Genomic DNA, 27,591 nt, shown 5'->3' with positions numbered 1-27,591 from the left:
GTCGGATTTAAACCGCTTTCTGGGGACATTCCTCTCCCTCTGTGGCTGTGTTTGGGGGCGAATGTCACCCCCCCATCCCCATGAACCTTCATTCTCCAAGATGGAAGGGTTTAGGGCCTCAAGATGTACAGGGGACGGGGGACCGAGATCAAGGTACCAGACAGCAGTGGGTTCTGCAGGGCCCCAGCTCACAGGGGGGCCGGGACGCCCCCACCCCTGTCTGGACGCCGAATGCCTGACGGGGACCCAGGCACAGGACCCAGCTCTGCTCTTTCCCTGACCTGAGGTCAGGGTCGCGGGTGGCCCCAGCCTCGCGGCCCACCCACGAGGCCGCCGCCCCCCCTCCCGCGCAGCCTCTCCTCTACCCCCTCCCTCCACAACGCCCCCAGCTCCGCACCCCCCTCTTATTTTCCAGAGGAGGGGGGACCGGACAGACTGAATCACCGCTGCCGACCCGCCTCTGGGAAAGGCCAGGAGACCGGATTCGGGGCTTCCGGAGGGCCCCAGGGTCCCCCGCCCGGGCCCCTCCCGGCCCGCGGCCGCCGCGTGAGCATTTATGGTAATGTTTGGGTTGGGGCGAGCGAGCGGTGGCCCAGGCGCCGCCTCCGGGCCCGGGCGCCAGGCCTCGGGGAGCAGAGGCTCCTGGGACGCCCCAGGAGCTTAGCGCCGGCGCCGGCCCCCACGGGGCGCAGGGGCAGCCACCCGGAGCCCCGGGTCTGCAGGGTTGAGGTCGGGCACGTGGCGACGCCCCAGGGCCCAGGGCGGGCGGGGACCAGAGAGGCACCCCGGGTCCAAGGGATCAGCAGGGCTGGGGGCCAGGATGGAGGACTGTCCCTCCCCCACCCCGCGGTGTGTCCCCCTCACCCCCGGCTGCCCCCTCCTCCTGGCTTACGTGCCCTGGCCCCCAGGAAGAGTCCCCATGCATCCACATCCTCTTCCTCCTCCTCTCAGCAGGGAAGGGGCCGAGGGGAGAGGCGGGCAGCTCCCAGGGGAGAGGCTGGAATGCTGGGAGCCTGGGAACAGACCCTGCAGTCCCTGGGAAAGTCAGGCTGCGGGAATCCCACCCGCAGCCCCCTCCCCAGGAGGGGCCCCCCTGATGCGGGAGGCCCCAGCTCCCCAAGAGGGGACCCCTTGAGGGTGGCAGCCCCAACCTGGCGCGACCCCAGAGTTCAGTGGGCCAGCCGTGACGAAGGCAGGCCCCCGGCCGCCCTCCGCTTCCCCTGCCCGCTCCAGCACAATCCCCGCCATTGTGCCTCCCCGCCCCTCCCCGACCCCTCCCCTGGACCCCTGCACAATGGGGCCTTTGCAGCCTCCAGCACAGGGCGGCTGGAGATGCACTCCCGGCTTTCCAAGTTTAAAAAGAACCCCTCCCACCCCCCGGAGAACCACCCTCCTCGGCGCCCAGGGGTTCTGGGGTGCGCCTCTGCCCAGGCCTCCCCCTTCTTCCTCCTGCCCGGGGTCAGGTGCAAAGGACACGGCTGAGTCTGCGTCCGGCTGGGCGAGGGGCTGCTTCCCCCCATTCAATCTCTTCCCCCGTCTTCCACCCAGCCCCCCGGCATCCGGTTTCCTGGCCCGACGCTGTCCTTAGCAGCTACTGCCCCCCACCCTCCTCCCACCCTGTTTTTCACTCTCAGCACAATCTCCTCCCATCTTCCACCCGCATTCTGGCAAAACCTTCCAAAGACGCAGGCTGCGTCCCATCTTCTGGCCAGGCCAGGGGATTCCCCCAGCTTCCACAATTGCCACCCCCGCCTTCCATCCCCATCTCCTTCTCATCGCAGCTGCACACAAGTCTTTATCAGTTTCCTTCCTCCGCTCAGCCCACCCTTCTCACATCCTCTGGGTCACTGCCCCTTGGACAGAAGGGGGGACGTCCATTGTGCCCACTCTGCTAGAGTCGGGAGAGGTTTCCTAGGATCAACTCTCACCCCAGGGAGACCCCTGCACAGTGGGGCCCATCCTCCTGGTCCTTTTACGTCCCCCTCCACTGGGGCGGGGACCACGCAGGGTCCCCCACTCTTCTCCACTCTCCTAACAGTGACCTGAGAGGCCCACGCCCACCCCCTCACCCTGCCTGCTACCCGAGAGGCCCCGAGAGGCCCTGAGAGGGCATTCCACACTGCAGGGTCCTCTCACCCCCTGGGGGGTAAGGGGTGCAGCAGCATTCCTCCCCCTTCCTCCGGGAGAGAACCGAGACAAGGAATTGGGGCTCTGCTCTGGGGCTGCCTCGGCCTCGGCCTACCTCTGGACGAGGCTGCGGCCAAGCCCTTCCGTGCGCACGTGCCTCTGCTGGCCGCAAGAGCCGGAGCCGCCCTCCTGCTCTCCCCTTCGGGAAGTTCTGCCCCGGCCACCTTCTCTCTTTCCTGCTGCTGATGGAGCTTGATCCTCTGGCATCGCAGAGATGCTGCCCCGTACCCCTCTGCTCCCTCGTCGCTGCGCTCTGGCCTTCACTCCCCCTTTGTCCTGCTTTCCTTGCCCTCTGCACCCTCTCCGAGGTCCTGCGCTCTCTTTGGCTCATCACACCATCCCGAAGCTGCCCATCTCTTGCCCTCCACCACCCACCCCCACGCAGCTCCAACAGCCCTGGACCGCGGGCGTCCTTGCAGGCTGGTCTCGTGCTTGCGCGGTGGCCCGTGCGGGGAGGGGTCCCCCCTGGGCTCTCGCCTCATCGCCATCACTGCAGAGGCGCTCTTCCACCCCCACCCAGCCTCACTGCTCAGGACGGAAGAAGACTTCAGGACTGATTGTCCTTGGTGGTTGGCTGGCTTTGTTCTCAGACGGGAGAGAGGGCGAATAGATGAGTTAATGGAGTTAAGGGAAGGGAAGGGGGTGGGGGCAGGGAGGCCGAGCGCTGCCCGGCTCAGGCCTGCCAGGGCCGGCATCCCTCAGCCCTTCCCAGCCCTGCCTCTGCCCACCAGCGAGGGCGCCTCCCTTCCTCGCCGGGCCCTGGGCCAGTGCCTGCGCTCGCTCCGGGAGAGGGGGAGCCAGGGTCCTCCTCCTTGCTTGGGATGGAGACTAATGGACAGGGAGGAGGGGTCCGCGCGGCTCTGAAAGGCGAGGCCAATGTGGTTTGCTTGTCCCTGCGTCACGAACGCCACGCCAAGGCCTTCTCTCAGGTCACCTGCACGTCTCCCGCGTTTGCTGCCTCGCCCTGCTCCTCCCCCAGCCAGGCGGGCCTCACCCCAACTCCAGGCCAGCCCCCCCACTGACCCTCTCTGGTGAGACAGGCGCCATGCCCGTCCACCCCCACCCTGAGTCTCAGCTCAAGGGACCAGAAGACCCAGGGAAGGTCCCCCGATTTGGGAGGAAGGCTGCCTGCAGGGCGCCCTCACAGCGCCCCACATCTTGCTGTGCGGCGGGAAGCACTCAGGCAGAGCTTCGGGAAACCAGATTTGAATCCTATTCCCTGCTGCCTCCCCCACCCCCCACCCCGGCTGCCGAGCTCGATCAATGAGGTTGGGGCAGTGTGTGTGTGTGTGTGTGTGTCTGTCCCTCTCTGGTGTCCGGGGCGTGCAGCAGTGCTGCAGGGATTCTTTCAACCATCAGGAACAGCAACAGGTTTCCAAGCATCAGGCCATGGACCCTGTACTTACTAACTCTTTCTTCCTCCTTTCTTCAGGTGGGAGGAAACTGAGTCCCAGGCTAGGCTCAGCGAGTGAAGCGGGGAAAACATTTCTCCAGGTCTGGCCTGGGCCTGTGAATTCAAGCCCCTCCCTGCTTCCTCTAGGCAAAGATGCCTGGGCCGGAGCTCGGCTTTGCAGGGACAGCCTGCCAGGCGCCATCTCCACTCCCCAGCGCAGGTACCTCCGGGCCTGCGGGAGCTGGCACAGGGCTCTCCCCGCAAAGCTGCCAGGGCTGCCAGGCCATCGGTTCTGGGAAGCGACAGAGGCCAGCCCGACTGCTCTGTGGCAGGGGGTCGGAGGGGTAGAGGAGGGGGCGGGGAGCGGAGCCAGGATGGGAGGCCCCCCATGGGGACCTCAAGGCCGTGGTTCCTCTGCCTGGAAGTCCTCAGGGCTACGCTGGCCAATAGGGGTGGAGGCGGTGGGCACTGGCTCTGCCGGGGGGCGACTCTGGGCATCCGAGTCAGCTTTTGCCCGCTGCCGCCCCGCCCGGTCGTTCCGGCCCCGAGACACCTGTCACTGCCCCCATACCCTCCCCAGCGAGGGGCTGGGACCGCGGCTGCCGCCTCCCTCGCGGTGGCACGGGTCGGCGCGGCTCCCGGGCTCTCGGCGCTGGGGCCCGCCCCCTAGGGCTGCGGGGCGGAGGCGGGGGGCTGCGCGGGGCGGGGCGGCCGGCCGGGGCGCTCCAGCCCCCTCCCGCCCCCCTGACGTCAGCCCCCGGCCGCCGGGAGCGCCCTCACTTGACTCTCGCCCTCCGCCCGGGAAGCATGGAGCTGCCCGCGCTCGTCTGCGCCGTCCTGCTCGCCGCCTGCTGCTGCGGTCGCCGCGCCGCGGGTGAGTGAGCCGGGGGCTTCGGCAGCGGCCCGGGGGGCTTCGGCAGGGCGGCCCCGGGAGCAGAGCTCGCCGGGCGGCGGGGACCGGCCCTCGCGGCGGGCGGGCGCGCCTCCTGCCCGGCCCCGCGGCGGGCGCCCCGCGCGCGTGCAACTCCTGCGCGCAGCCCGTTTGCAGCCTCTCTCCTGGAGGAGCCGCGAGCAGGGCTGGGGAGGCGGGAAGAGGCTCCTGCGGGAGCGGCGAGGGGTGGAGCCTCGCATCCCCGGGCGCTGGGTGCTTACCCCGGGGGACCCGCAGCTGGAGCGCATCCCCGAATGCTGGGTTCCGCGCCCGCCTGTTGCTGGAAAGGCGGCTCTAGGCGGAGGGGGTGCGCCGCCCCTCCCCCTCCACCGGGCACCCAGCCAGGCTGGAGGTGAGCGAGAGGGGGGAGGCACGGCGGCTGCCCCCCCGTGCTGGGCGTTGGCAGGGGCTGCGGGGCGGTGTGGGTCGCCTGCGCCTCCTCGGGTGATTGGATCGCAGGTGGCAGAGACGAGGGATGGAGGATTCCCGGGGTGGGAGCGTCCCCGGACTCGTCTTGTCCCACTTCCCGCAGTGGGGCCACAGTCAGGTGGGAAGGGCGCCCCTGCGCCTCGGGTTTTTCTCTGGACCCGCCTGGTGACCGGTGCTCCTGGGTCCACGCTGCCCTTGTATGGCCTGCCGCGGTGTCGCGTGTTTCTCTTGGCTCCCTTTCCTGGGTCCCAGCCGCTGTCCGGCCTGCAGGGGGGAGGGCTGGGCAGTGCCCAGCTCCCTGGCCTCAGGCCCAGTGCCGACACCGCCCCTGGGGTACCCGGGTGGACTGTCTCCCAGGCCGACTTTATTTCTGGGGAAAGGGCTAAATCGGAGTCCGCAGCTGCAGTAGTTCCAGCCCCATCCTGCCCCGCTTTTCTAACTGGGGAAACTGAGGTAGGGACCTGAGGCTTCCGCTCTGGGGTGAGGACCGCTCCATCTGCCCTCCCTGTCAGGGAGCCAGTCTAGGGCAACAATCCAGGCACCCCAGAGTCCAGGCAGATGGTATTGGGTGACATCACCTCACAGGGCTGGCAGCACGCTGGCACCGCTGACGTAACTCCTGCCCATTGCCTGGACCTTGCCTTGACCCCTGGGGAGAAACTCTGACCCCTCCACACTCGCACGACTCCCGGGATGGGTCCCCTGGGCTTGTGTGAGGGAGTGTGAGCTGGAGCTTCTGGCCAGGGTTGGCCCACTGGGGGGGATTTGGGGAGGGGATCTGGAGGGCAGAGGGCAGGGTAGTGACGTCTTGCCCTGGGGAGTGGGGACACAAAGAGGCCTGTGTACCCGGGCCTGGCACATGCCTCGCATTCCCACACTCTGAGCTCACTCGGACAGAAGGGGACCTGGGAGGAAGGGGCGCTTCCTCCTGGCCCAGAGCCGGGGTCGCCCCTCCCGGCCAGCCTGATCCGGGAGCAGAGGGTCTCTGAGGACCAGGGATGGCCATCCCTAACTCCCGGGCCCTGGGGGAGGGCTGGCCCTGGCGGTGGGGGGCGCTGTGCCGGTTAGGAGGGGACAGGGCCCCCTTCAGCCCCTGGCAGCGGCAGGAGGAACAGCTGCGGCGAGCGGGCGCATGGGGAGGGATGGAGAGCAGCTGGAGCTGACGCAGCTGCGGGGGGCGTGCCGCCTCCCGCACCCCCAGGTGTGCCCGGAGAGGCGGAGCAGCCGGCGCCTGAGCTGGTGGAGGTGGAGGTGGGCGGCACGGCCCTCCTGCGGTGCGGCCCGTCCCACGCCCCCGGCAACCTCAGCCACGTCTCCTGGTTTTCCGTGAGTGCCCAGGCTGCCCAGGGGGCCGCTGGGTGGGGAGCCCTACCCCTCCTGCAGCCCCAGCGCCCTCACCTCTCCCCGCCGCCACCCCTCAGGTCCACAAGGAGAAGCCCACTCTCATCTTCCGCGTGCGCCAGGGCCAGGCCGAACCCGGGGAGTACCAGCACCGGCTCAGCCTGCAGGGCAGGGACGGCACCCTGGCCCTGGCCCACGTCACCCCCCACGATGAGCGCATCTTCCTGTGCCAGGGCAGGCGTCCTCGGCCTCAGGAGCATCGAATCCAGCTCCGAGTCTACAGTGAGCACCCTCTCCCCCCACGCCCCGCTTCCGGGTGGCGGCGAGCATGGCCGGTGGCGCCCCATGCCCCTCCTCGTTTCTCTTCCTTGTAGAAGCTCCCGAGGAGCCGAGCATCCAGCCCAATGCCGTGGGCATCTCGGTGAACAGTCTGGAGCCCGAGGAGGTGCGACGGGCCCGTGTGGCCAGGGGGCGGCTTGGCGGGGCCTGGGAGGCGGGGAGACTCACGGCCTGTCCTCCCCTTAGGTCGCTACCTGCGTGGGGCGGAACGGGTACCCGGTCCCTCAGGTCACCTGGTACAAGAACCGCCTGCCCCTGAAGGAGGAGAAGAACCGTGAGTTGCCCTCTGTGCCCTGGAGAGCCTTGCCCGTGGACGGGGACCACCCGGGAACCACCTTGCCTCTGATCTTCGCTTTTAACTTTTTTTCAAGTTACACAAGTGATGTTTAAAAATAGTCTCATGAGAATTTAAACTGTACAGAAAATAAGAATGAAAATTCCTTTCTGTCCCTTACCCCTCCCGGAAGTAACTTCTACTATCATTTAGTGTTTCTTCAAGCCTATTTCTGTGTATTTACTCACACACACATACGTAGATTTAGAAATATTTTAAAATCTGATCGGTGGTTCTCAACCCAGGATGATTTCTGTCCCACTCCCAACCCCCCCACACACCTCCTCTGGTGCATTTGGCAATGCTTGGAAACAGGTTTTGGTTGTTACAACTTGGGGGGAGGGTTGGCATTTAATGAGTTGAGGCCAGGGGTGCTGCTAAATGTCCTTCGATGACTAAGACAGCCCCGAACAACGAAGAACTATCTGGTCCAAAAGCGGTAGTGCCGAGGTTGAGAAACCCCGATACTGTATGGTATAATACCTCATTTTCTCCTTTCAGCAACGAGTCTTGGAAATCTTTCCAGGTCTATTTAGATATCTGCCTGGTTGCTTTGCCTCTCCTGCAGACTATTCCATAACTCATCCATGAATATATTGGTATATAATGAAGTCTACCCTTCCCCTTGCAGCACCCTTGGTACCGGTGCTGATGTGTAAACACGCCTCTAGGGTAAGGAGCAGTGAAAGCCCTCCCTCTCTCCCAGGGGTGCTCATTCAGTCGTCGCAGATCGTGGAGTCGAGCGGCTTGTACACCTTGCAGAGCGTCCTGAAGGCACAGCTGGTGAAGGAAGACAAAGACGCCCAGTTTTACTGTGAGCTCAGCTACCGGCTGCCCAGTGGGAACCACATGAAGGAATCCAGGGAAGTGACTGTCCCCGTTTTCTGTGAGTGCGGACCCATCTGTCTGTTCCTGAGGCTGGCAGAAATTCCTGCCAGCGCGCCCCCTGCCAGCCCAGGGCTCAGCTCTAGGGCTGAGGGCTGTCCCCGCTTTGCCTCCGCAGACCCGGCAGAAAAAGTGTGGCTGGAAGTGGCACCTGTGGGGATGCTCAAGGAGGGGGACCGTGTGGAAATCAGGTGTCTGGCGGATGGCAACCCCCCACCCCACTTCAGCATCAGCAAGAAGGTGGGGGGGAGCCCAGGCTGGGTGCCTCCAGGGGTGCAGGAGGGGTGGTGGGAGGAGCACGCGGCTCACCCCTTCACCCTGTCGCAGAACCACACAACCGGGGAGATGGAGGAAGAGAGCACCGACGAGGACGGGGTCCTGGTGCTGGAGCCCGCCCGCAAGGAGCACAGCGGGCTCTACGAGTGTCAGGGGCTGGACCTGGACACCATGCAGTCGCTCACAGCCAAGGAGAAGCTGCTGGTGAACTGTACGGGGCTGGGGCCCAGGACGGGGGGCCACAGGGAGCTCGGCCCGCCCCGCCTCGCCCAGGCTGACGCTCCCGTTGTGCCCCAGATGTGTCTGAAGTCCGGGTGAGTCCCCAAACTACCGACGTCAAGGAGGGCAGCAGCCTCAACCTGACCTGTCAGGCAGAGAGTAACCAGGCCCTCGAGTTCCAGTGGCTGAGAGAAAAGGTACCCAGGCCGGCCTGGGCCGGGGGGCCGGGGGCCGATGGGAGTGTGGGCCAGGGCTGGCAGCAGCTCGCTCCTTCCCAGCTCCCCTGACCCGTCCCTTACCCCAGACAGGCGAGGTGCTGGAAAAGGGGCCCACACTGCAGCTACCTCACCTGGAACGGGAGGCCGGGGGCGGCTACCTCTGCATGGCATCTGCGCCCGGTGTCCCCGGCCTGAACCGCACACAGCTGGTCAACGTGGCCGTTTACGGTGAGGCCCTCTGGGCGGAGACCAGGCGGTCCCTTGAAGCCACCTGGGGTGGCTGGCTTCATGCTCTTGGAGGAGAAAAAGGCAGCTGCTGCCCTGGGCTGCTCCAGAGGGCGGCGTGAGGCAGGCCCGCAGTGTGCTGCCTCGCCCTACCCTCGCCCTCCCTCGCCCAGGGTCCCCGTGGATGGCATCGAGGAAGAGGAAGCTGCGGGTGAAAGAGAACGAGGTGGTGAGTCTGTCCTGTGAGGCGTCAGGATATCCTCGGCCCAACATCTCCTGGAGCATCAACAGCACGGTGAGCGGCCCGCCCCGTCCTCCCGGCGCGCAGCTGCCCCGTCCCCGCCGCCGCCCCCTGAGCCGCGCTTCCTTCCTCACAGGCCCAGGAACAAGACAAGGACCCGCAGAGTGTCCTGAGCACCCTCAGTGTCCTGGTGACCCCGGAGCTGTTGAAGATGGGTGCCACATGTGAGGCCTCCAACTCCGAGGGCAGCAACACCACCGTCATCTCCCTGGAGCTGGGTAAGGGCCTGTGCGCTGCAGAGGGCGGCAGGGCGTGCCCAGGCGGGGCATCGGCGGGCGCGTCTCTAACCCCCTCCCTCTGCCTACCAGTCAACCTAACTACCCTCCCACCTGACTCCACCACCGCTGACCTCAGCCCCTCCACGCACCTCCGCACCTCCACTGTCAGTCCCCATGCCAGAGCCAATGGCACCTCCACAGGTAAGTCGGGCCTGGCAGGAGGACAGGGCCGGGCCAGGGCACCCTCCTTCTGCCCCGGCTGGCCCCAGGAGCCCTGTAGAGGAAGGTGAGTAGCGCCCCACCCACCCACCGTCGTCTGTCAGCCCTGGGCTGGGTGAGGTGGTGTGGGCAGCGTGGCAGCTGGGGGCAGGGAGTCACCTGGAGTATCTTTGGGGACAGAGAAGAAGCTGCCCGAGCCGGAAAGCAAGGGAGTGGTCATTGTGGCGGTGATCGTGTGCATCCTGGTGCTGGCCGTGCTGGGCGCTGTCCTCTATTTCCTCTACAAGAAGGGCAAGCTGCCTTGTGGGCGGTCAGGCAAACAAGAGATGTAAGCACGGTGCCCCCCGCCCCCCGCCTCGAGCTGCCCGGCCTGCTGCCTCCTCAGTGCCCACTCACCTTTGGGAGCAGGAGGGCCCTGGGTGTGGGTGCACCCGCTTTACTGCCCTCGGCCCAGCTTCCAGCACCTCTTCATTACCCACTTCCCTTCCCTGAGCCGGCCCCAGAGCACCTAAAGGCCCACCACACAGGCTGCCATCTTTCCCCCCGCGCCCCCCTTCCCCGGCCTCTCCCCAGTCGCCAACCTCTCGCCTCCCTCCCTCCTCCCAGCACACTGCCCCCGTCGCGTAAGAGCGAGATTGTAGTTGAAGTTAAGTCAGATAAGCTCCCAGAAGAGATGGGCCTCCTACAGGGCAGCAACGGTGACAAGAGGGCTCCAGCAGACCAGGTAGGAGGCAGTTCCTGTGGCCAGTGCCTGGCACATCTTCAGGGATTGGGGACCTCTGGGCTAGTGGGTCCTGATTGCCCAGCCCCCAAACACTAACTCTTCCTAGCCGTCCTCCTCCTTTGTTGGAGATAGGGAGCAGGCCCCACCTGCCGCCTTAGCACACCTACAGATGGTAAGGTGAGGCAAGCGGCGGAGGGACCCTGGAGACAGGGTAGCTCCCAAGGCCGAGAGCCAAGACCCGTCCCATCACCATCACCTTTTCCTGGATGGAGCTTTGGCTCAGGTCGCTAGGTGTGAAATGTGGGGCAGTCTCTCCTTGCTGGACCATACCATCCATTGCTTCTTCCCTCGAGGCTGCTGCACCTCGTTCATCAGCTTTCGCTTCAAGTCACTCCTCTGCCCTTTTAGCACTCACACCTTGAACTCAGGTCTCCAGCTCATGGTTGCCCTCTAACTTCTCTCCGACCATTTTTAGGGAGAGAAGTACATCGATCTGAGGCATTAGCCCATTGAATCACGCTGTGGTTCCTTCCCTGCCTGGGACAGTTCCTGCTCCCTGCTCGCTCTTCTCCCCAGCACTCAGGATGTGGCCAAAGCCTCGAAAGGCAAGAGAAGACCCTGCTCCAGCTCACCTGCAGACCCTTTTCAAAGGTCAAATGGGCAGGACCGGAGCCACCCTGAGAAGGCGCTTCCCTGGCGCTGAAGGTCCCTTTCTTTGGGGCCCAGCCCATCATTGACTGTCTCAGTTTGTTGAGTGTGGCTCATTCCCAAGGAGGGGGCCCTCAGCTTCCCAGGTGTGGGAGGAGAGTGCCTTACAGAATGTGTTATGGATGTAAAAATGCCCGTCTTCTACCAACAGGTGAATTAGGTAGACTGTCTATCTGAGCTGGTTTCCTGCCCCAAGGGCTGGCTTCAGTAATTCAGTTGAATCACTCAAGTGAAGATGCACTTGTCCCTGAGCCCTAGAGCCCAGGCCCCCATTCACTGCTAACCCCTGTTGCTCAGACTGGCCCTGGAGAGTACCCCAACATTATCGAGAAGCAGCTACAGTGCTGCTGCCGCCACCTTCCCGCCTACCTCTATGGGGCCCTCTTTGACACTCCTTTTCCTCAGCAGAAGCCAGGAACTGGTGTCCTTTCAAGGCATGCCAGGTGTATCCCATTGTCCCCTGCAGTGAGGAAACTGGGCGCTTCTGGATTTTCCAGTGTTAAGATAACTGAGCCTGAGCCCCCTGCATTCGTGTGGCTCCCATTGCCCTCTGAGGGGACTGCCTAAGACTGTGAGAGGTGGGGGTAGACAACAAGGGGAGGTTCAAACTGTCATTTGTGGGGACTAAAGCTACAGTTACATTAGCATTAGATTTCTGCAACCCTAGGAGAGAGGCCCAATGGGAGAAAGGTACTTAGGGATGAAAACCTGGGGCCTGGTTAGAGTTTTGGGGGGTATGTATGTGTGAGTGTGTGTGTGTACATATATACATATATATATATATATGGTCTTGTGTGTACATTTGCAAACTGTTTCTTTTTATATATATGTATGTGTGTGTGTGAACAATAAAGCTTAATTGTCCCAGAAACCTTACACTGCTTTTTATTCCTCATGGGTGCCCTGGGAACCTGAGGGCCTTCAGAATTGCAGCTTTGCGAAAGGACCACAAAATCCTTTGCACCTGGACCAAGGCAGGGAGCAAGGCCCTCTACCTCCAAGCAAATGTTCAAAACCCACCAGAGGACAAGCGTCCTCCTCAGCAAAGCCACCCGGCTCGAGGCAGAGCCTGGCAGGCTGTCAGCGAGGAGCCGTGGCCCCTTCTGTGCTTTCCTGTGACTTTGATTGCCCTCGAGGAGGCAGGACAGACCAGCGTGAAGAAGCGGCGGAGGCACCTGGCCCCCGAGCTACCTACCGTACACACCCTCCTCACACCCCTCCAATGAGCAGGAACAGCAATTCTGCTACAACAAAAGAAACTTTATTTAAAAATATTTTTTACAGACATGGGTGCTTGAAAAAGCTCTTTAGTTAACTGGGTATGGAAATGAAAAAATTAATAAATAACATTAGTATAACAGACCTCTAAACATCAATACATTGGGAAAACAAGGGACTTAAATGAGAATGAATTTTAAAGCTCTGCTATTCTCTGTAAGAATATTTACCTTCTGTTTTTTTTTTTTATTCTTTACAGATGAGATTGATTAAATACTGGTAATATAAATTCTTTTTATATTAATGACATTTTAAAATAGTCCATGAAAATTTCATCTAAGTTTTTGTTTTCTTTTTTAACACTGATATACAAATTGGGACATCACCCTGGAGAAAGCATCAAGTTCTCTCCGGCCCCACCCATGCCAAGAATTTCAAATTCCTGAATAAGGAGGACTTTAAAATAATTGTTCCTCTCTCCCAATTCTTTCTAAGTTAAAGGCAGGGAAGAAGGGAGAAAAGGGCAACAGCTAAGTCAAATGCCACTACAGAGGACACTTGGGTTTTTGCTGAAACGCAGGATGGCCACAATAGGGACGCCAGCCTTTCTTCCGGCAAGTGTTCCTTGCCGCATATCCCTGGGGACCTGGACCCTGCAGATGGCACTAGCTACTCTAAGTCTAAAATTTCAAATGAAAAGGAAGCCAAGTCTGAGGGAGAGGCAGGAGGTCAAGGGCAGTTTGGGATCCCACGAAAAGAAAGAAACGAACACCCCCCCAAGAGCGTTCATGCTACCATTTTCTAGGCAGTTTGGGCCATTAATATGAGGCTGGGAAACTTGCAATGGTACAGAGTATACCTAGAAGTCATGGAACAATCTGTCTCTTTTCCAGAGACAAAGTATTCATCCTGATAACCAAGACTCTGATTTGAAGCAATGAAATGATCGTCGGGTACAATGTCCTCTTCCAATTAAGCATCATCGCAGGGGAAGGGACCACTTCTCCAGCCGCAGAGAGCACTCCTTCCTCTCCCCTTGACTCTAGGGGCTAATGATACTCAAGGTAGAGGAGTAGGACTCTGGTATTTCCATATTAAGTCCTAAAATGCAGCCTGGGATACAGTGCTGCCTTAGAAAGGCACAAAATGTTTGGCGCTTTTTTTTTTTTCCAGTGTGCTAAAAATTGCTTTGTTTTGAAGAAAAAGATATATAAGGTTAAAAATCCCAAGTCACCACAGCCAGAAAGCAGATGTAGGAGGTACCGCAGAGCTGCCATGCGCCTAGCGCAAGTGTCAGCTGGAGGTCGGGCTTTCCCTTCAGAGCCAAGACACTACAGCAGTGCTGAGCAGCGAGGTGAGGAGGCATCCACTCACAGGCCTGGCGCCTGCAGGAGAGAGAGGCTACGCGAGAGCAAGCAGCGTTCTACAGACTCAGGAGCAGTTCTCTGACTGCCGTAAGAGGGGCCACCCTTGTCCATAAAGGGGTCAGGGGGAGGGAGGAGGAAACTGACACACAGGGCACATTACCACATACGTGAGGGCCGGGCACCCAGCCCCCGGGCCTGGCGTCAGCACAAGGCCTCAGGAGTTGCACACAGCATGCCTTGAGCAACGCTCCCCTCTGGCCTCCCGGTCTGGCTCAGAGTAGAAAGAGACCTTGTGAGAGGCAATGTGGAGCTTTCTTTTTTTTGGTTGAGTCAAGACTATGGAGCCAGGCAATCAGCTCTCTGATTTGTAAGGCTGCCAAGTCAGTAGGAGATCTGAGGTTGGCTTTCGGCTTTTGCTCTGCACAAACACAAGGAGTGGTCAGGCACATTTTTCTCAAGGGGACGGGCAGTCAGCCCTCCAAACAGCTATTAGTCAACAGCTGCCCCTTCAGCATGGTACTTTCTATCTGACTAGTCATAAGCCTCCCCATGTGGGGCTTGCTCTCCCCATCTCTTAGTCTTGTGCTGCTTTCTAGGACCAAGGAACACTCATAATCCCCCCTGAAATCAACCCCAATGTCCCAGGATGCTGTGAAGGCACATGGCACTGCTGTCCCCTTGCTCCTTAATTTTGGCACCTTGCCTAGAACATCAAATGTAAAGTATAATGGCCCCGTCTTCTTCATGTGCCTCGATGCATATCTTTGGAATATTAAGTTACTTCTCTGTATATCAAATTACTCTACCAGTTAAAAAGTTATAAGTAATTATGAAATGCCTTGCTAATTCATGACAGGCTCTAGGATGAAATACGAACAAAAGATTCAGGCAAGCAGAAGCCTGGTTAAAAAACAAACAAACGAAAGATAAAAGCTTTAATAAAGGACTAAAAAGAAAAATTATACAGGAAAACACAGGTATCCTACCTAAAGAACTCTTCAGTAAAACTCTATTCTAACCTGGAATCTTTATCTCATTTATATCCTATTAACTGTCCCAACTACTAAGAATGCTTCCTGGTTGTAGCAAAGTAGTTTCTGAGGTACCTCAAAGTCTTGCCTAAGAATACTACTGCAGAGCTCACCTCAGATACGAAAGAGCAAATGAAAGGACAAGGAGGCAGGTGGGGAGGAGACAGGCTATGGGCCCCTAAAATGATTCTATTTTCAGTGCTAAGTCTTGAAGAGAGCCCAGAACTCCACAGGCAGGGGCTCCAGTGGGATCTGTGGTCTCATCTCCAAGTAATATATGAAAGAAGGCTAAAAACCTGAGATTGTGTGAAGACTAAGAAATGCCACCCAAGAATAGATCAGTTCTGGAAGAGGAGAAACTGGCCCTAAAGAGGGACATAAGAAATCTTGGATGCCAAGACTGATAAAGGGAAGAAAAACAGGAAATAATAAGACAAGAAGATGGTGGCCAGAAGAAGTTCAGCCTAAGAATTTCCTCAATGTGGCAGACACTCTCCCAGGCCTGCCTGTGTACTCTCAAAAAAAAAGGCTGTACAATAGCAGTTTTACTACCAGCGGAGAAGTATTTTTAAAGTATCTATTCCTTTTTTCAGAACTTCCCCACTCCCTCCCCACCCAAAAGAGGGTGCTGCCGTTGCCCTGCTCATCACATGTCCCTGTGCCTCCCTGGCAAGGCTGACTGGCCAGGGGTAGGCCTACCTGGGCTGATCGTATTCTTCCTTGAGGATATGCATTAAGAGGAACTGGGAATCTGTTAATAGTAATCCCGGAGCTAGAAGGTCATATAGACTTGAGGACCAGGGTGCCTGTTTTGAGGCTATCATGCTGATAAACAGGCTGAGAAGCCAAGAAGATCTGCTAGGAGCAAAGTGCTATAGTTCCAATTACACACAAATAACTGTACTTCCTATTCTAAGTTCTCTGAAACACCTGCGTCCTTATAATGATTCCTTACTTTGTTTAGCTTGAGTAGTTGTGTTCATTGTATTGAAAGGATCCCTAATTAGGATAGCCAAAGATAACAACTTTTTAAATTTCTTCCACTAACCACTGAAAAGAACTATCCTCTTCCATTAATTACATGGCTATATGCATTTCTAAAGGAAGACTACTGTGTAGACTTAGCTCAAAGTAGTAATAATAATGCTTTAAGCCAAGTTAGAATACTTTAGATTGAATTCCTAAAGCCTTATGGTTTAGGAGAATGATGATGTATTGATTTTGATACTCAGTTCTAGGGTCTAAGCTCTCTACTCTGGGAGGTGAGAACTGACTGAATTCATCTATTTACTATCTGGCTCTTGGGAAACCAAACAACTTGGTTGGTTGAAGATCAGGACCCACAGACAGGTGCCCATCTCTTCCCTATACCTTCAGCCCTTCTAAGACATACAAATAGCTGCAAAGCTGTTGAGAGACTAGAAGACAGATTCCAAGACCTTTTGGCAGGTCCCAAAAGGGTGATAAGGAGACCTTCCCCACAAAGGTTAAGAGCACAAGCAGGTCAGTAAAAAGATCAAGGAAGGCACTAGATTGGCAAGGAGGTTGTAGGCAGATAAGCTTTGCTTAAACATTTAACTGTCTGTTGAGACTTAACACCAAGAAATCCCCTAGACATTAATCATCAAAGCTAGAGGAAAACAATAGGGATTAATGGAAGAGTCTTGAACTGATTTTTGGTTAAAAAAAAAAAAAAAAAAGAACAAGTCTACATTAAATTGCCATGAATATAAATTGCACAATTTTACTGAGAAGAGCTATTTTAGGGCCAATTGCAAGTACCCAAGTACAATCCCCCAACACCAGGAAACCACCAGGTGGCGGCAGGGAAGAACACAGAGCTGACCCTTCTGGGACTTGGTAAACATCAGCATCTGCTGAATGAACAAACTAGCTGTTACAGCCAGGCCAACGGCCAGAATACCATTATTCACCAGGCAGTGATCATTCCAGACTCAGAAAGGCCGGCAGCAAAAAGGGGGCTTACAAGCAATTTGAGAAGCAGGTCTAAACCTTCTCACCTTCATGATGCAAGGGAGGAGAATATTCTGTGTGAAAACCACTGCTGAGCACCTACACAAAAGACCAGATTTTGTTAATGGTGCTGTGTGCTACAAAAATTTTATTTGTAATTTTGCTGCTTGAACCATAAAATATATTTTCCTTTTCTTTAGAGGAAATGAATATTTTAAGTCTGGGAAGAAGAGGCTCTTCCTTCCCCAAAAGCGCATTTCAATCCACAAAAGAGCTAAATGAAAATACTAGACTACTAGTAGAATCCTACATTCCTGACCCTGGTAATGAGAGTCTGTATGATAAGAAGAGAAAGAACAGAGAATGGCAGAATATATAGAGTGGGCTCGGGGGGGAGAGAGGTCTAGTGGAAGAGAATGGCCACCCACAGGGATGGATCACTACTGACATATATATTAACAGATATATGCTGAGATGATAAACTGCCAAATCTATTATTTAACTGAAGGGAGGTATATCACAGAGCCCACAGGTTTGTTCGTTTGTTGTTTTTTGTTGTTGTTGTTGTTTTTCCTTTCCCACTTTAAGAACCCTTTACTTCAGTAGAAAAAATAATGGAGGGGTGGGGGGGGTGGGGGGGGTGTCCAGCCCTGGTAGCTGATTAGGTACTACAAAGCAGCTACCCAGCAATGAGGCAGACTATGCAATCCAGGGCAGACATAGGGAGAAGAGGAAATTTGGTTCAATAAAATAGTCTAAGCAATTGAGAAAACATCAAAGTGTCTTTCTGTTTTGTTTGTTTGTTTTACCTTATCAATCTTGATATAGTTAACAGCAGAAGAAACATTTGTGATTAGGAGGGTTAAAGGGGATGGGTTTTCCAAAAATGGCAAAACTCAAAGATAAAGCCTGTTTACAAAGGAACAATTTTAGTGCATTTCAGAACAGAATCAAAGGATTAAAAAACTGCCATACAAATGGAGGAGGAAGAACATGTTAGAGGTGCCTTCAACAGAGGAAAATATAAAAAATTAAAAATTTGGAAATATACTGAAAACAAGAGCCATGCAAATACTTTCCTAAGGCTGCTTGGAAATCTCAGGGTTGGGCCCAGGCATGTCCTCAGGGCAACCAGTCAAAGAGAAATGGCTTAGAACAATCTAGAACCCTGACTACCTGCAGACACGCATCTGAACAGCTCAGATTTGCTCTTCCAGGCTAACAAGTATGCCAATTCATGGTGCACATGTTCAGCACAGGCGCCTGGCATCTCAGTGCTGACCCAAAGAGCCACTCAGGAAAGGAAAGGAAAGGGAAGGGAAGGATGGCTTTGCCCTTAGCTGAGACAAGAACAAGCATCTCCAAAGAGTGAAACTGAGAACGCACCAGAAAGGTGGGACCAGCAACAGCCAGCCTGCCAGTGCTCTTCTCTCTTCGTGGAGCTTCAGACTATGGAAGTGACTACAGACCAGGAAAACTTCAGGCACTCCACTGGCTTTTAGAAGTAGGTGGTAGTTGACTCCTTCCTCTTTCCTGGCCACTTTCTCCCTCCCACACCTGATGGTGGGCTATGTTGTTCTCTGCAGTGTAGATGCTACGTAACCCCAGCAAATCAGCAAAAGGTCCTGCTCTGTCTACCCTGGGAATGTAAATGGACTTTGAGGCAAGAGGATAAAACCTCAAAAGACCATTCGGAAGTAGCAGAAAGCCAAGAGAAGAGCTAGAAAAAGTTAATTTTAACAGTGATAAGACTGGAAAGAAACAGAGATCTAAGACGGGTCATTTCTGTTTGGCCCTGAAGACAAAGGCATGATTAAGATTTTGGGAAAGGTAGATTTATCAAAGAGCAGGTCTGGTTTAGACGAGGAGGAAGGTTATGCACTGCTAGGGAAGGCGGCAGAAGACTCTGGACAGAGGCCTAACAGAACCTGAGGGATCATTTAGCAGTATCTAAGGAAACAGAACAGCCCTTCTCCAAACTAGACTCTGTTTATTTTATGAACCTGCAAATTGCACAAACTGCCAATCTTGTCACATACTGTCACTGACTGGAGTAAAGAAATTTATTACACCACCTGATGCCTAATAGAGAACATAGTAGCTAAAGAAAGTCCCAGGCCTGAGGTAAAGAGGAAAAGGGAAGGCAAGGAGGGAGGAGACGTTACATTCCTAAAGCCACAGGCACAAGAGAAAGCCAAGTCATCAGGTGGCACCCATTCAGGAAAGGTGCCAGTTATCAGTAAAATGCTATGCGACCAAGCGTGGTACCCCCATCCTTAAAGGGCAAAGAAAGAGTCACTTCTGAAAGTATAACCTGGCTCATGTTTATAGGGAGACACCCATATCAGCTGAAATTAATTTACTGGGGAGAAAAACTGACAAACTCTTATTGTCTATTTTGTGTACTTCATGTGTAACAACATAATAACGTAAAGAGCGGGTGACTCAAGCTTCCTAAAAGCTTCAGGGTATCCAGGCCAGAAAGCCATCCTGGAAACAAATGTTCTTCCCTTCCCATTAAATAGAAAACTTCTTGACCTACATCAGAACACATATCTGGCACCAAGGCAATTGACTCCCACAGATAATTTTCTGGGGAGGGCATGGAATGTATTTGAAGGCCTCTATCTCAAATCAGTCATTACATAATTAGGATAATTAAAATATCTTATTTTAACAAATTTAATATTCTATAGAAACAGTGCTTTGGAGTGACCAGTGTTAGCTGCTAGTATCAAACATAGTAATGATATAGCAACAATACTTTTTTCCCCATCTATCTACCAAACAAACCAACATGACCACACAAAATTAAGAACATTCTCTAAGCTGCTTGGCCTCAGTAAGGCTGTTCATAGCAAGCCCACTGCCAATGACAGAACACCAAGGAGAGGAAAGAGGAGGAGAAAGGAGGAGGTAGGGGAAAGGACAGAGGGAGGGTGTTCTAAAAATACAAGACTTCAGCTATGCACATGATAATCCAAGCCAAAGGGGAAGGCTGAAATTGTATTACACACTAGGGTTGGGAATAATACCACAGTAGACAGAAATCTTTCAAAGATTTCTTCTTAAACCTCTTGTGCTAATTCCCTGCTGGGATTAACACGGACAGCAAGTTAATCTCATAATCACAGGACACGCACACACACGCACACACACAAGGCCCCATCCTCCACCCTGGAGGGTCGTAAGTCCTCAACTAGGATTTACAGCACAATTCTTGTCCTACTGCTTTCTGGACTGTTCCCCAGGTAGGATGAGCTACACTACCATGTAATAAAAACCCACGCTCTCTCTAAATGGGGATTGAAGGACATCTTCAAATGCACTCTCAAACAAAATAAGAAAACATACTAGCTGCTCCATTTCCATTCCATTCCTTTGAAATCCTGGAACCACAGATGTGATGTCCCACAGATAGGGCAAAACTTCACTGTGAAGTCTCCAAAGGAGCCCCTGCCCGAGTAAGAGCTCCCAGCACACTGGTCCTCTAAAGCTGTGGCAAGGTGATGTGCTAGGTGGCTACGTGGGCAGGAGAAGAAATAGAAACAAATTCCCGGAGGATATTTTTGGCCATTTCAATGTTGTTGTGGGCGATGACCAAAGCTTTCTGAATATCCTGGTAGGAGTATCCCTGACTCATGAGGTTCTCAATCTCACTGGAGAGCTGAGGCGAGGTGGTGGTGGCAGCAGGAGTGGTGGCAGCACCACCACCCTGCTGGCAGCTACCTGCTTTGCGTTCAGAGTTGATTCTGCGAGGGAATGGTTTGGGGGGCCTCTCAGGAACTTGGGAACCCTCAGTGAAGTCTAGGAAAAATAAGAAAGAAAATATTTGCAAATGTGGGGAAAGTCTTCACTTAATGGAAACAATAATAATAATGTGCTAATATCAAGATGTCATTACTGACCTACTGTTGATCAGGTACATGTGCTCTTCATTAAAAAGGCTCGATTTTACAATTTAAGGATCTTAGTATATAGCCTCCTCCTCCTCCTCAAAGTACGAGCAACCTTCTAAATATACCATGCACCTGTTCTACTAACAATAACCACTGCTATCATAAGCATATAACATCTGCATTTGCATCTTGCTTTACACTTGGAAATTAGTTTTCATACACATTAACGACTTCATTTTTTTTTAATTTTGAGGGGGCCGGAGAAGATACTAAACTTCTCCTTTTACAAACAGGGACACAAATAAGCTTAAAGTGCAGTGAAGAAGCATTAACCAAGGCAGGGTGGGTGGGGATCACCGGCTGTTTGGGCAACTGGTTGCTTTCTATCTTTTTCACCGGCTGTCCTGAGGGCTGTCTTCAATTTCCAGAGTGAAAGCAACCCCACCAGCAGGTCACAGGTGCAAGAAGAGCAGCTCTTGACAGTCAAGGCCCAAATGCAGGCTGGCACCAGGCCCATTCAGGGTGCTTTCCAGAGCCAGCATGCCTCCTTCCCAATGGGCTAGGGGCCAGAAGTCTGGAAAGTGTGCTCTGAACCATCAAGCTGAATTACCACGGTAATAATGCACATCCGGAAGAGCTGGAAATCCTGCCCACCCCAAGTCATAATTTAAGGAACAACCTTAAGTCCAAGTAGGGCAAAATCCTGATGAGTCTGGCAACAGTTTAACTTCCTAATTTGGGAACTAAGACCAGCTTTCCTCCCATTTAGACACAAATTTGAGTCTACTCCTTCCCTCTACTGCCTCATTGCCACTAGGGGGCATCTATGTTTCAGTATAAACCAGGAGCCACACAGCAAATCAGAACAAACGCCAGGTAAGCTTGGGGACATTGTCACTCACTTGTGGGATCACCATCCAGAGACAACCAGGCCAAGGATGAGCTGGCATTAGAGATATCTGAGAGAGTTCGGCGGGCCAGCACTACTGGCACAGGCGGCTTAGGGACATCATATCCATCATCCTCATTTTCTGATTCCTCAGGAACAGTGTTGGCATGAGCTGCAGCCAAATTCCCTTCACCTAGAGAAAAGTTTGTGAAGTTATTCCTCAATTTCTTCTGGGAACACATTTCAGTATAGAAGTATCCATTCATTCGTGCATGTGTAAATTCATTTATGCCAGTCAGCAAACCATTACTAATGTCTACTTTGGGCAAAACACCACACAAGGCCCTGAGGGTAGAAGTAACAGAGGGAAAGGAAAACTGGGACCAACGCTGCAGTGCTCTCTCTTGAACATGTCAAGGGCTACGCTTGTCAGGGCAAACAGTGACTGAAGCCAAAGATCAAGTGCCATTTTTTTTTAAGGAGGTACAAGGGACTGAACCCAGGACCTTGTACATGGGAAGCAGGCACTCAACCACTGAGCCACACCCGCTCCCCAATGAGAGTTGGTTTTTTCATTTGTTTTTAGGAGGACCTGGGGATCAAACCTGGGACCTTGTACATGGGAGGCAGGCACTCAACCACTTGAGCAACATCGGCTCCCCTCAAATGTCATTTATTTTAATTTTTAAAAGATTTTATTTATTGCTCCCCACCCCCTTGTTGTCTACACTTGCTGTGTCTGTTCATCTTCCTTGTTTCTCTAGGAGGTGCCGGGAGCTGAATCTGGGACCTCTGATGTGGGAGGGAGGTACCAAATCGTCAAGTGCCATTTAATAGCACTCATTAAATATTTCTGCCTGCGTTTCACCTCAGAAGACCAGCCAAAGGGCCCTGTGAACTTTCAACCTGGTAAGCTAGATAATGTGGGAATTGAATATTCACCACCTAACACACCAAAGAATTTCATTAATGCTAAAATGCAAAAGGAGTAAAAGGGAGCTGTCACCATTGCAGCTGTAACATGAGTCTCCAGTAAGTAGCAGAACGGCTTCTTACCAAAGGTACTGCTCTCTGCAACAGATGACGTCTGGGACTGAATATTATACATTGCTTCATATGTACAGCTGTCAATCTGCTGGTCACAATCACATGCTCTGAAGAGGAAGGAAAGTGGCATAATGATCTTCAGAAACCAGACTCTGTTATCTGCAAACCTGTAAGACTCCTCTATTTACATCTACTCTAGACCCCAATTCTAGCAAAATAACACATTCTCCTTTTGCCAGTATTATTAATAAGTATCTTAAGTGTGAATTTTAGGGGTTATATATATCTTTCTGCTTTAATTATGGCTAAAATATACTGTGCAGGCAGTTAAGCCAAGCAGGTGAGTGATGTCAATTATTCATATTCATATAATTCATATGAATTATTCATATAAAGGCTTTTGATCCAAATCAGGAGTGTTGTGAACCTACCGAGAACTCTGAGCTGATTCCAAAGGCCGTTTCGGTTCTGGCTTTTGAAGTCCCAGAGGCCTAGAGGAGGGGGTCATATACTCCGTGTCCTCCTCATTTTCACACTGCTCCCCAGGTGGCAGCTTTGGCACGGGAAGAGGTCTGGAAGAAGAACAAAAAAACAAAAAAGAAAAAAAAATTGAAGAATCAACAAACTAGAAAACTTTCAAGTATGAAACAACTGGCTTCAAAACAGACCACAAGTCAAATTTGACACAGCAAAATATGTGCCATGCAGCTCAAGGTAGGTAACTACCATAAAGCACACTAATTCCAACTGTCACCTCTGCTTCAGCACCGGTTATTACGCTGGAGATGTATCTCACTGGGGTAGGTATTTGACACCATTTAGTCCCAATCCCAAACTTTTAAGTTTCATTATAGAGTCCCAGTACTAGAGCTAGAATCCTAGTTTAGCTTTTCCCCCACTAGGTATGAAACAAGAAACACCAGGGGGCTTTCTGACATATGCTAGTAATGTATACCAAATTCCAGATATAAAATATTTGTATGACTTAAAAAAAAATAGCATGTCAAAAACTTTCTCACAGGTTATCTCAAAGTATAAACACTTTTTATCCTCATTTTATATGTGAAAAATATGAAATAAAGAGAAGATACAGTGACTTGGCATTTAGCTTCAATTCTGGGACTTAATCCCAGATCTTCTGACTCGCACTTAAGAATCTTGCTGTTATACCCATACATACTGTCACCCAAAGGCTTTTGAAAACAAGACTTCTTCTGCTGCCCCACATCCTGAAACTAGACAAAAACCCAAAACAACCAATTGTATGAGGGATAAAACCAAATACCACCCCATCAACACACCACCAACAGGAAACAAAATTGCTTCTGGAAGTGCAAATTTATAAGTTTCTCCTCCCATCCCCTTTATACTTTTGCATATTCTTAATACTCTACAAGGAGCATCTATTTTCTTTCTATCTGTCTGTCTATCTATCTATCCCTTCCCCTCCTCCCACCCTGCTGTTTTTGCTGTCTGTGTTGTCTTTTTTTCTCATCTTCTCTCCTCTAGGATGCACCGGGATTGGATCCTGGAGACCTCTGATGGGGAGAGAGGTTCCTTGTCAGTTGCGCCACCTCAGTTCCTGGTTTCTGCTGCGCTTTACCCTGACTCTCCCCTTGTCTCTCTTTTTTTGATGCATCATCATCTTGCTGCATGACTCACTTGCGCAGGGCACTGGCCCACCACGTGGGCACTTGCGTGGGTACTGGCTTGCCACACGGACATGCTTTCTCTTCTTCTTTTTCACCAGGAGGCCCCAGGGATTGAACCCAGGTCCTCTGATATGGTAGGCGGAAGCTCTGTCACTTGAGCCACATCCACTTCCCAGGAGCACCTACTTTTTATTGCATTTATTTGTCTATGTTTATCTAATGTCTATAAAGCAATAAATACACCCTTGTTATTAAATTAAACACTTAAATGCTACAGAAAGTTAACACAGAACATGGTAGTCCACTGTTATGTGTCAAAAATCTTTAAATTTTTTTATGTCTACGTATTTTTATAATTTAAAAATCACCCATGTGTATACATTTGTTAAAACTCAGCAAATTTCTACAAGATTTCTACAGTTCATTGTCTGTAAATTTTACATCAAAAGAACACTGAAACTACAAATACAAGGATGTACTTTCATGAGCTAGAACAAATATATGGCACTATTACAACATGGCAAGAACATGGTGTTGCATGGGAGAATACAATTAATGTAACTTATGGACTACAGTTGTAATATTCTTGCATCAGTGTCAAAGAAGGTACTATATCGATGCTAAGGGTCAATAATGGGGGGAGGGTATGGGACTTTTTCTTTTGGACTAAGGAAAATCTTCAAAATTTTACGGAATAGCTATGACTCCACAATTCTGTGATGAAAGTGAGAGCCACTGAGTGTACACTTTGTACAGACAGACAAGGCATGGGACTGTATAAACATAGTGAATCATGGTGGATGATGGACTGCGGTTAACAATACAAATATGAAAGTGTTCTCTCATGAACTACAACATGGTGTTAAAACAAGGGGTGTATGGGAAAACACTACCAAATGTAAGTTATAGGCCATAGTTAGTGGCATCATGCTGATGATGTTTTTTATAATCTGTAACAAATGCTCCACAACAATGCAAGGTGTTGGTAGAGAGGTGATGTATGGGAACTCTGCACATCATGCATGATTGTTCTGGAAGCTCACAACTTCTCTAAGAAAAATAGATTTGTTTGAAAAGCAAACACTGAAACAAGTATGAAACTTTACTTAATGATATGCATATATACATTTTGAGGCATAAATGTAGTGGTGCCTGTAATTTACTTTTTGAAATGCATCAAAAAAATTATAGTCGGGGAGCGAATGTAGCTCAAGTGGTTGAGCATCTGCTTCCCATATACTAGGTCCTGGGTTTGATTCCCAGTACCTCCTAAAAACAAAACAAACATACCAAAAAAAGAACCACACAACTCTCCCTGTGGAGTGGATGTAGCTCAGTGGTTGAGCACCTGCTCTCCATGTAAAAAAAAATTTACAATGGATTAATGAATGGGTAGAAGTATAACTAGATATGAACCAACGTGTAATAAAACAAGTGTAATAAAATGTTAATAGTAGTTATCTAGGTGGTTAATATATTAGTGTCCACGTAAAAGACTTTCAACTTTGTTTAAAAATTTTCAAGAAAAAATGCCAAGTGTTGGTAAAGGTGTAAAGAAATGGATCCTTTCCTATAAAACTGTAGAAATAAGAAATAAGATAACTAACAAAATGATGATGGACAACCCCCATCCACACCATGCCCTCTCAAAAAAAGAGTATCTACAACTGCAAGCAAAACAGTTCCTTCCATCTGCCTCAACAGATCTAACCCTCCTCTCAGTCTGAAGCAGGGCAAGCATCACCATCCCCAAATCCTCAAGACTGAGGAATGAACAAACATAGGAGGGAAATGCAACCATGGACCAAAGTAAACTTACTATCAAGGAAGAACTTGTAACATTGATATAAAGATAGTGGTTGACAGAGTTTCTGTGGGGAGGGAGAGAAAAGAGCAGGTGGAACATAGGGCATTTTTAGGGCACTGGAATTGTTCTGCGTGATATTGCAATGATAGATACAGGCCATTACACATTTTGTCAAATCCCATAAAACTGTACTGTCAAAAGTGTAAACTGTAATGTAAACTACAGACTTTGGTATAAAAAAAATTTGTGTAACTTTTCTGGAGTACAATTCAAAGAAAGTATTAAGCCAAATGAATACACTCTGTACTCAGAAATTCCATTTCTAAAAATTTCCCTTCAGGAAACAACCAAGAATATTCACTAGAGCATTATTTTTAGTAGTGAAAAAATAGGCAACAACATAAATATCCAAAAATAATGTCCTGAATAAACAGTTTTGGAACACACATACAGCAATATATCCAAAGTCAATAAAACCGTGTCCCTCAGTGTCTCAAAGGTTCCAGGCAGGAGCCTCAGAGGTCTACTTCTGCTTTCATTGGAGAATGTCTGTTCTTATCTATTTTACATTTAAATCAGTTTCAATGCTTTACAATCAGTTTACAATAATTTGAAATGATGTGAAAAATCAATATAGTAGTTGGGAAGCAGTTGTGGCTCAATCGATTGGGCTCCTGTCTACCATATGGGAGGCCCTCGGTTCTTGTCCCAGGGCCTCCTTGTGAAGGCAAGTTGGCCCACACGCCACAGAGAGCAGACGGCCCACACGCTGCAGAAAGCAGACACCGCAAGATGACACAACAAAAGGGAGACAAACAGACACAGAAAGAATGCACAGCGAATGGACACAGAGAGGAGACAGCAAGCAAGCTGTAAGGGGGTGGGAAAAATAAAATAAAATAAATATTTTTTAAAAATCAATGTAGTAGAAGACTATGTAATGACATGGGAAGATGTTCAAGATATTACTAGTGAAAAACTGCACAAGCAATATGATTTTATACACCTAAGAAGGGCAGTGAACATAAATCAAACTGCTAGCAACGACTGTCTGACTCTAGACAGCAGGAGTATTGATAACTTTTATTTTAGTGTTGCTCATCTGGGTTTTCTAAGTGTTCTTTAATTAACATGTTTTACTTTGATAAAGAGGAAATGGTCATTAAAAGGACAATCAGGATAATTTTAATTGTAATTCTGTTGTTGATATTAATAAAAATACAAAACCATTACCTCTCTCTCATAGAGCATTTTGGCAATATATACCTTAAAAGCATTCACACCCTTGTGTCACAGTAATTGTACTTCCTAAATCTATTCTATCTTTGGTTGCATCTCTGGTTATGTGCAAGGATGTTCACTGAAACTTTATCATAGTGAAAACTTTTAAAATAAAATAAATGTCCAACAACAGAGGAATGGTACAACCCAATTTCATTAAAAATTTTTTATCTAGAAACATATATACCCTACATATGCTTATAACCATGGCCAAGTAATAAGTATCATTTAATCTTCTACCTATAAAGTACAACTCTAAAAAGCTGGATAAAATAAGGCCAATGGAGAGCAATCAGGCAGTCAGTACTCAAGAGGCCAAGATTGCAGAAAGAAGGAAAATACATTCAAGTGAATCCTTCCTTAGGTGTTCTGAATTTGGGATATGAGGTAGTCTCAATGAGCTAGGGAGAGAGAATTTGGGGTACCATGATGACTAAGATACGAGAGGCTAAAAATCCTGGAGGAGGGAGTGGCAGAGA

General features: G+C 51.6%; 2 protein-coding genes across 3 annotated transcripts in view; one reads left to right on the top strand and one right to left on the bottom strand.

Moving 5' to 3' along the window:
• The first annotated feature begins 4,328 nt into the window (after positions 1 to 4,328).
• Positions 4,329 to 11,818, top strand: MCAM (melanoma cell adhesion molecule). The gene is made up of 16 exons (XM_004456263.5): positions 4,329 to 4,454; positions 6,142 to 6,266; positions 6,362 to 6,563; positions 6,656 to 6,726; positions 6,807 to 6,894; positions 7,661 to 7,840; positions 7,958 to 8,079; positions 8,167 to 8,326; positions 8,413 to 8,531; positions 8,639 to 8,780; positions 8,951 to 9,072; positions 9,155 to 9,296; positions 9,387 to 9,497; positions 9,696 to 9,843; positions 10,122 to 10,239; positions 10,715 to 11,818. Exons 1-16 carry the CDS (start codon positions 4,388 to 4,390, stop codon positions 10,742 to 10,744), a joined length of 1,947 nt encoding a protein of 648 aa, XP_004456320.1. The 5' UTR covers positions 4,329 to 4,387; the 3' UTR covers positions 10,745 to 11,818.
• Positions 11,819 to 12,186: 368 nt separating this feature from the next.
• The window catches only part of CBL (Cbl proto-oncogene), a 99,734-nt gene continuing 84,329 nt past the window's right edge, over positions 12,187 to 27,591 (bottom strand). For both annotated transcript variants that reach the window (XM_058289228.1, XM_058289229.2), the window contains 4 exons: positions 22,804 to 22,944; positions 22,382 to 22,479; positions 21,339 to 21,518; positions 12,187 to 20,344 (listed from right to left, as the gene is read on the bottom strand). In XM_058289228.1, coding sequence (XP_058145211.1) covers positions 20,052 to 20,344; positions 21,339 to 21,518; positions 22,382 to 22,479; positions 22,804 to 22,944 — 712 coding nt within the window. In that variant the 3' untranslated portion in view covers positions 12,187 to 20,051. The remainder of the gene's footprint in view (positions 20,345 to 21,338; positions 21,519 to 22,381; positions 22,480 to 22,803; positions 22,945 to 27,591) is intronic.

This window comes from Dasypus novemcinctus, chromosome 27 (assembly GCF_030445035.2).
Source record: "Dasypus novemcinctus isolate mDasNov1 chromosome 27, mDasNov1.1.hap2, whole genome shotgun sequence".
NCBI lineage: Eukaryota > Metazoa > Chordata > Mammalia > Cingulata > Dasypodidae > Dasypus > Dasypus novemcinctus.
The sequence above is the reverse complement of the archived record's forward strand: the minus strand, read 5'-3'. Positions and strand labels throughout refer to the sequence as shown.

Bases quoted from the DNA above. Each gene is read 5' to 3' on its own strand.
- MCAM (XM_004456263.5), top strand. From the start codon at position 4,388: ATGGAGCTGCCCGCGCTCGTCTGCGCCGTCCTGCTCGCCGCCTGCTGC. The intron at 6,727-6,806 runs GTGCGACGGGCC...TCCTCCCCTTAG, and splicing joins ACAGTCTGGAGCCCGAGGAG to GTCGCTACCTGCGTGGGGCG. The intron at 7,841-7,957 runs GTGAGTGCGGAC...TTGCCTCCGCAG, and splicing joins AGTGACTGTCCCCGTTTTCT to ACCCGGCAGAAAAAGTGTGG.